The sequence below is a fragment of the Acinonyx jubatus genome, chromosome E2 (assembly GCF_027475565.1).
Source record: "Acinonyx jubatus isolate Ajub_Pintada_27869175 chromosome E2, VMU_Ajub_asm_v1.0, whole genome shotgun sequence".
NCBI lineage: Eukaryota > Metazoa > Chordata > Mammalia > Carnivora > Felidae > Acinonyx > Acinonyx jubatus.
In genome coordinates, this window is record NC_069396.1 from 53,384,607 (window position 1) to 53,394,691 (window position 10,085).

The window sequence follows — 10,085 nt, forward strand, 5'->3', positions numbered from 1 at the left end:
AGACCTTGTCTCTAGCCTTTCCATCCCTGGTTGACTCTGCTTCAGCCACACCAGCCTCCTCACTATTTCTTGACTCTGCCAAGTGTATTCCTACCTCAGGGCCTTTGCACCTGCTTTCCCCCTTCTTCCTGAGAGAAAGCTCTTACCCCAGACCATCCCATGTCTCATTCCCAGTAAGAGCCTTCCCTGACCATACTGTGTGAAACAGCCACCCTCTCACCCGCAATTCCCCTCCATTCTCTCTGCTTTGATCTCCTCCCTTTCCCTTATGACTACCTGAAACTATATTATATATTTACTTGCTTGTATGCTGTCCATCTCCCCAGCAGAATGTAAACACCTCGAGAGTAGGGCCTCTGTCTTTATTTATTTTTTTAATTTTTAAAAACTCTTTATTTTTGAGAGAGAGAGAGAGAGCGTGAGCAGGGGAGGAACAGAGAGAGGAGACACAGAATCCGAAGTAGGCTCCAGGCTCTGAGCTGTCAGCACAGAGCCTGATGTGGGGCCTGAACCCACGAACCGTGAGATCATGACCTGAACTGAAGTCGGACACTCAACCAACTAAGCCACCCAGGCACACCCCCAGCCCACATCGTTGGCTGTTGTTGAAAAGGAGAACTTTATAAAAAATCAGAATAAAACTAGGGCGCCTGGGTGGCTCAGTCGGCTAAGCCTCCACCTCTTAATTTTGGCTCAGGTCATGATCTGGTTCATGGGATCAAGCCCCGCATCAGGCTCTGCACTGGCAGTGTGGACGGAGCCTGCTTGAGATTCTCTCTCTCTCTCTCTCTCTCTCTCTCTCTCTCTCTCTCTCTCTCTCTCTCCCTCTCTGTCTCCGCCCCTCCCCTGTGCATGCTTTCTCTCTCGCTCTCTCTAAATAAATAAATAAGCATTTAACACATTTAAAAAATTAAAATGAAACTTAAAAGACGCCAAAAAAGGAATTTCCAAGAAAATTGCAAATATTGAAGACAGGCAAAGAAGACCCAACGTACGGTACTGAGAGTCCCCAAAGAAGACCCAAGCAGGGAGACAGAGCAAATAACCTAAGACCGTCGTGCGAGAAAGCTTTCCTGAAACGATACAGCGGGAAGCGACATCCGGGAAGAGCACGCTGAGTACCGGAGGACATCGACCTGTCAAGACCGATACTGAGACCGATGCTAGTAAAACTTGCGTGTGTTAGAGGCGGCAGAAATCCTTTAGGTGGCTAGGAAAACATGAGCAAGCAATCCACAAGGAAAAGGAAATTCACCGGTCATCAGATTTTGGACAGCAAGACTTTGTGCTGCAAGAAAAGAAGGACGTAGCTCAGATTCTCAGAGAAAGATGAGGGCACCTGGCGTTGGCGCCCGTCTTCACCTGGCCTCCGTGTCTTCTGTATGTGTTTGTGACTCCTCTCCTCTTCTCATGAGGACGCCAGTCGTATTGGGTTTTGGGCCCACCCTCATCTGGCATAACCTTATTTTAATTCAACTCATCGCAGCTCCAAAGGCTCTGTTTTCCAAAGAAGATCACATTCTGGGGGCGCTTGGGCGGCTCATTTGGCTAAGTGTCCAACCTTTGATCTCAGCTCAGGTCTTGATCTCACACAGTTGTGTGAGCTCAGACCCTGCGTTGGGCTCTGCGAGAGGCATGGAGCCTGCTTGGGATTCTCTCTCCCTCTCTCTGCCCCTCCCGCACTCGGGCTGTCTCTAACCCTCTCAAAATAAGTCAACTTAAAAAAAGGGGGGGGGGGCGCCCGGGTGGCTCGGTCGGTTAAGCGTCTGACTCGTTTGCCTTTAGTTAACTCGTAAAGCCGCATATTTGATCAGTTTCTGACTTTCCGCATCACCGTTTCATTTTCTGACAAGTTACAAAAAAGAGAGAGCATATGCTAATCACCGTGTTGATGTGTTCCCGTGTGGGCAAAGTGAAATAAGGCATGAATCAGACTGGATCTGACTCATTTCCTTCTCCCCGGTGCAGGACCTCACTCGGAATACTAGCTGAGTAAATAAACGGAAACTATTATTAGGGGCGCGTTTCCAAATTCTCAATGTAGTAGCTACCATTTGTTCAGCTGGCGTTTCTTAAAATGACCCCAGAACATTACCCACATCAGAACCGCCCGAGGTGTTTGTTAAAAATGCAGATTCATGGACCCCACTCCTGATCTGCTCAAGTGGAGTTTTTGGAGGGTGGGACCCTGAAGTCTGCATCTTTTTTTTTTTTTTTTTTTTTTTTTTTTTACAAGCTCCCCAGATGATCCTGGTGCAAACAAAAGTGTGATAACCCTTGCAATAGACTCTTTCACAATCAGAGGTAGAGTTCATAGCATTGAAACAAGTTTGTGATAGTCTTGTGGACGTGTTAAAATAGCAAAAAAACTACCCAAAACGTTAAAACCTGGGGCTGGCGCTGCTGTTGGCTGATCCGCCAATCAGGAAAAAGACGTGCTAACATCTATTGTGTATTTAGTATGTACCAGGCTCCGTGCTATGCACTTAACAGTTGTCGACTCATTTAACTGGGAGGTGCCTGAATTTACCTACCACCTTCTTCCAAGACGCCACCACGATAGTTCTGCTTTTGCCTCTACTACAGGTGGACTCGCTGACTACAGAGTTGTCAGCCGAGCGCAGTTTCTCAGCCAAGGCGGAGAGCGGGCGGCAGCAGCTGGAGCGACAGATCCAAGAACTCCGGGGGCGCCTGGGTGAGGAGGACGCTGGGGCCCGGGCCCGCCAGAAGATGATCATTGCTGCCCTTGAGTCTAAACTGTCCCAGGCTGAGGAGCAGCTGGAGCAGGAGAGCAGGTAGGTGGGAGGGGAGGGCACGGCTGGAGGGTGATTCCCCACACTCTGGTCGTGAGACAGAGGAGAGCTGCGTTATAAGCACCTGGCTTAGAAACATCCAAAAGGCATCATATTATTTATGACTGCTGATTTCCCACCTCACTTAGGATGCTTTGGGCTGTAAGTAACTGCACTGCGACTAAGAATGGATTTAAGTGGTGCCTGGGCGGCTCAGTCAGTTGAGCGTCTGACTTCAGCTCAGGTCACGATCGCACAGTTCATGGGTTTGAGCCCTGGGCTCACTGCTGTCAGCGCAGGGCCTGCTTTGGATCCTCTGTTTCCCTCTCTCTCTGCCCCTTCCCCGGTCATCCTCTCTCTCTCTCTCAAAAATAAACAGACGTTTAAAAAAAAACAATAAAATATATTGTTAAAAACAAAAGAATAGGAGTTAAGCAGTAATGTAGCAGTCAGCTCTAGCTGCGTAACAAAGAAGCCTAAGCTTTACTGGTTTCAAACAGCTACCATTTATTATTTCTCATGAGCCTTTGGCTGGCTGATAGGTTCTGCTGATCTCAGTGCCGGGGTTTCATTCATGCATCTTTAGCCAAGTCAGCTAGATGGGTTTGCTGGTCTTGGATGAGCTCTCCTATGCCCAAGGCCTTGCCTGGGACAGCGAGGCCGACCCGTCTCTGCTCCAGGTTGGCCCAGGATCGTTCACATGGCAGAGACAAGGTTCCAAGAGTGAGGGAAAGTGTTAATGCCTTCTTGGGGCCTAGACTCGGAACTGGGCCAGTGTCACTTCTGTTGCATCCCGTTACCATGGCAAGTCACGTGGCCAGCTCAGATTGAAGGGCATGGAGAAATAGATTCTATCTCTTGGCGAGGGAAGCTGTAAAGTTCTGTTGCAAAGGGTGTGGATACAGGAAGAGTTGAAAATTGAGGCCATTTCTGTCCCAGGCAGAGCAGCAGCCCTGGGGACTCATACAGGAGACATCCAGGGCATCTGGAGGAGGGTGACTGGTCCTAGAAGCCTGTGACTTAGGAGAGGGATGGAGAGGCAAGAGCCTTGAATGCCAGGCTGAGGAACTCTGTCCTGGGAAGATGGGGAGCCTTGGGGGCTGTGAGCCAGAGAGAGGGAGGGCCAGTGCTGGGTGTAGAAAGTCCCCCCTGGGGTCAAATTGGGAGCAGACTAGAGAGAGACTGGGAGCTGAGAGGCCAGGGTGGAGGCTGGGTGATGGTCCAGGTGGAAGGAAATGAGGCCTGAGCTGGGGCCGGGGCCGTGAGGATGGACACGAGGAGGTGAAACAGCGTGAGTGGGGGGCAGAGGAATGGAACTGGGGGCCGATATGCTGTTGTGGGTGTCAGGGGGAGAGTACAGGGTTTGGGGTAGAGTCCTGGTGCCTGGGGAGAATTGGGGGAACATGTTGAGTTCACTGGGGAGCGTGATGAATGTGAGAAGTCTCAGGACAGGCAGTGGGAACTGGCCCCAGACGCTCATGGGAGTTGTTCTTATCCAGGGGCTCATGGGAGATGTAGTTTGGGGTCTCTGGGGAAGCCCCGCCCCCATTACATACATGGAGACACTGAGGCTCAGAGGGTGTCGGAGACCTGCTCAAAGTCACCCCGGGAGCAAGGAGTGGCGGGGGATCTGTAGCTGGAGCCCCCACCCCCACCCCCACATCCCTTTCCACGGCTGGAGCCTCCCGCTCCCCCCACCCTGGGCCTGCCTCTCAGCACATCTGGGGCTGCCCGTCGCTAGGGGCCCCGTCACGCGGACTTCACCCTGGGGGTGATGGTCCACGCAGGAAAGGGCAGATGCGCCGGGGCCACGGGGATGGGGGAGTTCGGGAGAGGGAAGGGGCGGGCTTTGGGGGGGGGGGTTTGAGGATGGCTCCGGCGTCTGGCCTGCAGATCTCGGTGGAGCAAGGGCAACCCGGAGGAGGAGCGGGACTGGGAGAAGGCGCTGAGCCCAGCGGGGAAGGGCGTGCAGGGTCTGGTGGGAGGCCGAGGCCGGGAGGCCGGGAGGCCGGGAGTGGATCCGGGCTGGAGCCCAGGAGACACATTTAGCAGACAAAAGGCTGTTGATGGGTGTGGAAACCTGGGGCGCAGATGAGCCTGTCCAGGGAAAGCGTGTGTGTGTGTGTGGGAAGGGGAGGAGGGGCCCCGGGGAGCCGAGAGGGGAGCTCTGGGCTTCCAGAATGTCCCATCGACACTAGGGACGGTGGAGAAGGGAGTTGAGAGAGAAAGGACAGGCTAGGCCAGGTGGGCGAGCACAAGTCTTGAGCTGAGGGCTGGAGGACAGAGAGGAAGGGACGAGACAGAGTTTGGAGGGGCAATGTGACAGGGTTTGGGTACTGACAGGCTGGGCGTGGGGCAAGGAGAGAAGGGGCGAGGACAGTGCCCCAGATCTGACCCGGGGACTGGTGGTCAGTGGGTCAGTTCCCTGAGAGGAGGCTGGGGGGAGGCGCTGTGGGGGATGGAGAATACATAGAGGCATGGAGACACTTTCAGGAACACCCGGCAGCTTGGTACAAGTTCAGGATGAGATGCCCTGGAGTCGGGAGCCTGGGAGCCATGTCTGGCCTGCGTAGACCGTGGGAGCCACTTGGGGGTGGGAGAGAGGGAAGAGGCCGCTCCAAAAATAGGACGCGGCCACTGGACAAGGTCGAGGGGACAGAAGCCCCCGGGAGCCCCTCTCCTGATTGTCTCCTTCACACCTCTCTCCAGGGAGCGCATCCTCTCCGGCAAGCTGGTGCGCAGGGCTGAGAAGCGGCTTAAAGAGGTGGTGCTCCAGGTGGAGGAGGAGCGGAGGGTGGCCGACCAGCTCCGGGACCAGGTGAGCCGCTCACGTCTTTGGGGAGCAGTGGGAGGGGGCGTTCCCACTGACAGAGAAATAGCACGTGTTGTCTGTGGAGGCAGTGAGTTCCCATCACAAGAAATAACGTGCAGGTGCCAGACTGGGACTGAGAGCAGACACCATCCTGGGACTTGGTGCATCAGCAGAGAGCTGGAATCAGTGACTTTGCCATCTGTAAATTGTGGAATTTTTTTTTTTAAGTTTATTTATTTTGAGAGAGACAGAGAGAGAGAGAGAGAGAGAGAGAATCCCAAGCAGGTCTTGCACTGTCAGCACAGAGCCTGACTCGGGGCTTGAACTCACGAACCGTGAGATCATGACCCAAGCCAAAGTCAAGAGCCAGACTCTTAACCAACTGAACCACCGAGGCACCTCTGTAAATTGTGGGAATCTAGGAAAGGTCCTGGTGGGGAGCTGAGACAGCCAGGGAGAAGGAAGAAGTTAAACTCTACCAAGAGGCTAGGCTGGCGCTGAAATAACGTGTGATGTTTATTGAGTTCTTCGTCTTTTTTTTTTTTTTAATGTTTATTCATTTTTGAGATACAGAGACAGAGCACAAGTTGGGGACGAGCAGAGAGAGATAGGGAGACACAGAATCTGAAGCAGGCTCCAGGCTCTGAGCTGTCAGCACAGAGCCTGATGCGAGGCTTGAACTCACGAACCACAAGATCATGACCTGAGCTGAAGTCAGATGCTTAACCAACTGAACCACCCAGGCTCCCCTATTGACTGCTTTCTATGTGACGGGCACTGTGCTACAGACATAACACATGGTACAATTAGTTCTTATTGGAACCCTAGGTACTACTATTTTCCCTCTCATTCTGGTGAGAAAACTGAGACACAGAAAAGGGAAGTAAATTGTTCAGATTACTTAGCTAGTAAGAGATGGAGTTTGGGATCAAACCCCAGCAGTCTGGCGGCAGTCTGTGTTCTTAATTAAAAAAAAATTTTTTTTAACATTTATTTATTTTTGAGAGACCGAGAGAGGCAGAGCATGAGCAGGGGAGGGGGAGGGAGAGAGAGAGAGAGAGAGCGATACAGAACCCGAAGCAGGCTCCAGGCTCTGAGCTGTTTGTTAGCACTGAGCCTGACACGGGGCTCGAACTCGCGAACTGCGAGACCATGACCTGAGCCAAAGTCGGACGCTCAACTGACTGAGCCACCCAGGCGCCCCTGTTCTTAATTATTTATTGAGCAGTGACTGTGCCCCAAGTATTGTGCCACGTGTTTTGTTTTTTGTTTTGTTTTGTTTTGTTTTTTAAATATATGCTTGCAGTCTCTCACCAGCCCCAATGCACAGGTGAGAAAATGGAAACTTTAAAAGGGGACATAGTTTCTACCAAAGTCATACAATTAGTAGAGACAGAGCCTGGATCAGATCCCAGATTTGTCTGGCTCTAGATAGAGTCGCTGTGCCCTTAAAAGCTCAGCCGCGTCTTATTTGCCATTCATTCCACAATTATCGGGTATCCACTACTGTGCTTGGCATGGGAGATATGGCTGTGAAAGAGGAGAAGGTCCCTGCCCTCACAGAGCTCACATTTGTAGCATAGGAAAATAAAGACACAAACCTATAATCAAGGAAAGATAATTACAGATGTGACAAGGGCTATGAAGAAAAAAGTGAATGAAGAGAGGAGACATGAGGTTTAGGGAATATTCCCTAGATTGGGGGTGGTGGGGTGGGGCAGGAAATCTCTTCTAAGGAGGTGACATATGAATTGAGAACTGAGAGGACAGGAAGAGTCAGGCAGAGGGAACAGCAGGTACAAGGGCCCTGGGGTGTGGAAATAAGTTTGGTGAGTTTAGAGTGAAGAGCAGAGCAGTGTGGCTAGAGAGAAGAATGGAGCAGGAAGACTGAGTGATAAGAAATGAGGCCGGGGCACCTGGGTGGTTCAGTTAAGCATCCAACTTCAGCTCAGGTCATGATCTTACTGTTCCTGAGTTTGAGCCCCAAATCGGGCTCTCTGCTGTCAGGATGGAGCCAACTTCAGATCCTCTCTCTCTCCCTCTCTCTCTCTGCCCCTTCCCTGCGTGCCCTCTCTTTCAAAAACAAATAAACATTTAAAAAAGAAGAAGAAATGAGGCCAGAGGGATTGGTGAGAGGCAGATCATATGTGGCTTCCCCCTGGACAGGGTTTAGGGAGGGTCTTAGTGAAGATGATCTGACCAATGGGTTTATAAGAAGAAGACCCTGCATGGCCTGGAATGCCAGACTGAGGGCCTGGGACCTTGTCCCAGCACCACTGGGGAGCCATGGGGGCGGGGGGAGGGGGGCTTTGAGCAGGGGAGGGACAGGGTCAGCTCTGGACATAGAAAGACCCCTCTGAGACCACATGGGGGGACAGTCTCACATTTGAAGTTGGGGTAGAGGCTGGCAAGAGGATCTAGAACAAAACGAAGCATAAACAGAAGGCAAGCGCAGGGCAGAGTCGGGGGTGGGGTGGGGCAGGAGGGATGCGGCCCAGAGCCAAGGGAGTGGGTGAGGCCGACACCCCCCGCCCCCGGACTTGACCTGGACCTCTGCTTCCACCAAGGTGGAGAAGGGCAACCTTCGGGTGAAACAGCTAAAGCGACAGCTGGAGGAAGCCGAGGAGGAGGCGTCCCGGGCGCAGGCGGTCCGCCGGCGGCTGCAGCACGAGCTGGAAGATGTCACAGAGTCCTCGGAGGCCATGAACCGCGAGTTGAACGCGCTGAGGAACCGGCTCCGGTAGGGTCACCTGCACCTGCGCACCGTCACTCCATAAGCCCCGCCCCCATCTCTCTCTGCCCCTCCCCCCCATTGTATTCTTTCTCCCGTAGCTCCTGCTCACTTTTCCCCTGCTCCCCTCAATTAACCGCCGTCTCTCGGTCTCTCGCCCCCCCCCTGCAGACGCGGCCCCCTCACCCTCACCACCCGCAAGGTGCGCCAGGTCTTCCGACTGGAGGAGGGCGTGCCATTGGAGGAGGAGATGGAGGAGGAGGAGGCCGGGTCTGGGCCGCCACCCCCGGAGCCTGACGAGCCCCCGGCGGCGCCCCAGCCCCAGTGACCCCGCCCTGCCCCCAGCTTTGGCCCCTCCCTCCCTGGCCCCTGGTCCCTCGGGGCGCCTGTCCCGGGAACCCAACCTCTGGCTTCTTGCACTTTGAAAATGGTGCCAGCCTTTGGCACTATAGCACTTACCAACCCCATGTGAGGGGGCAGGGGCTGAGACCCATGGACCCCTAAACACAGGGGAGCAGGGGAGCAGGGCAACGTGGAGGAGGGCTTTCGCTTGGAAGGAAATCCGGGAGCAGTTAGCAAGCTGTGGCCCCATAGGGCTCCCCTCCCTCCTTAAGTTGTTAATGATCTTTATAAGCAAGGGAGCATGGCTCCCCTGTCCTCGGAAGCCAGGGCTCCCATTCCCCTCCCCCTCTCTCCCCCCTCTTCCCCTCCTCCTCTCCACTCTCCACTGACCCCGGAACTTCTGAGCGACAGCAGCCGGAGCCCCAGGTCTCCACCAACCTTTGACCCTTGCAGAGGGGCGGGAGAAGGGAACCCCCCCATCACCCCCTCTCTTCCCCCATGTGTTCCGCCCCCCCCCCCTTCTGGTTGCTCTTGTGTGATCACAATTAGGTTTGGAGTTTCCTGTGGGGGCTGGAGGAGGCCCATATCCTCCCAGCCTCCAGGCTCTGGCAGAAATAAACTCCCACCCCAAGTGGACCCCCTTGGCGCTGTGTGTGTTCCTTCCGGGGGATCTCTGATGGGGCGGGGGAGTCACAGGCTTCTTCAGCCGCTGGGACAGCCGTCCAGAACCAGCAGGTGGGGCTGTCAGCTTGTTCTCACAGCTGACAGTGTTGGGAGCCTCCTGTGTACCGGCGTTTCATGTGAAGTAACTCGTTTCAGCCTCCTTCCTGCGTATTGCCTCCATTATACAGATGGGGAAACGGAGGCTGAGCCGTGACGTGCCTTGCTTCAAGCCTCCCAGTGAGTAGCTGGCAGAAGGGATGCTGCGCTCTGGCTGACCCTCAAGTCTTTGCAAAGCAGTGACAGAGTGACCGTGGAGCCATCTGTGGAGTAGCGGTCATTTGCGTAGCTGTGCTAAACAGGGGAGCTCGCCTCCACCTAGAGCACAACCCCTAGAGGTAGGAATGATTCCTTTGTTTTCCGGCGCCTAGAACAGTGCCTGGCATGTGGTTGAGATTCGTGTATTTGCTGAATGAACAGATCACCCCCTCCTGCCCTTTTAGGGTGGTGGAAACAGCCCAGAGAGGTTGAGAGACTGCCCAGGAACACACAGCTACTGAGAACTTAAACCCACAGTCTGGCTTCAGAGTAGGCAATATGGGGCATGTGGCCCTCAGCCCCTAACCTCTTATTGGAGACCCAGCTCCACTCCTCTCCTAGGGTCTTGCTACCCTCACCTAGGAGCTCATCTAAAACCAGGTGCCGTTCACAGTTTCCAGTTAGGGATGTGGATCCTATTTTACCGTCA

At 53.9% G+C, this 10,085-nt stretch overlaps 1 protein-coding gene across 5 annotated transcripts in view; it reads left to right on the plus strand.

Moving 5' to 3' along the window:
* The window catches only part of MYH14 (myosin heavy chain 14), a 102,520-nt gene extending 93,207 nt beyond the window's left edge, over positions 1–9,313 (plus strand). For all 5 annotated transcript variants that reach the window (XM_053210909.1, XM_027037024.2, XM_053210912.1 and 2 more), the window contains 4 exons: positions 2,587–2,795; positions 5,502–5,610; positions 8,172–8,344; positions 8,507–9,313. In XM_053210909.1, coding sequence (XP_053066884.1) covers positions 2,587–2,795; positions 5,502–5,610; positions 8,172–8,344; positions 8,507–8,663 — 648 coding nt within the window. In that variant the 3' untranslated portion in view covers positions 8,664–9,313. The remainder of the gene's footprint in view (positions 1–2,586; positions 2,796–5,501; positions 5,611–8,171; positions 8,345–8,506) is intronic.
* The last annotated feature ends 772 nt before the right edge of the window (positions 9,314–10,085 follow it).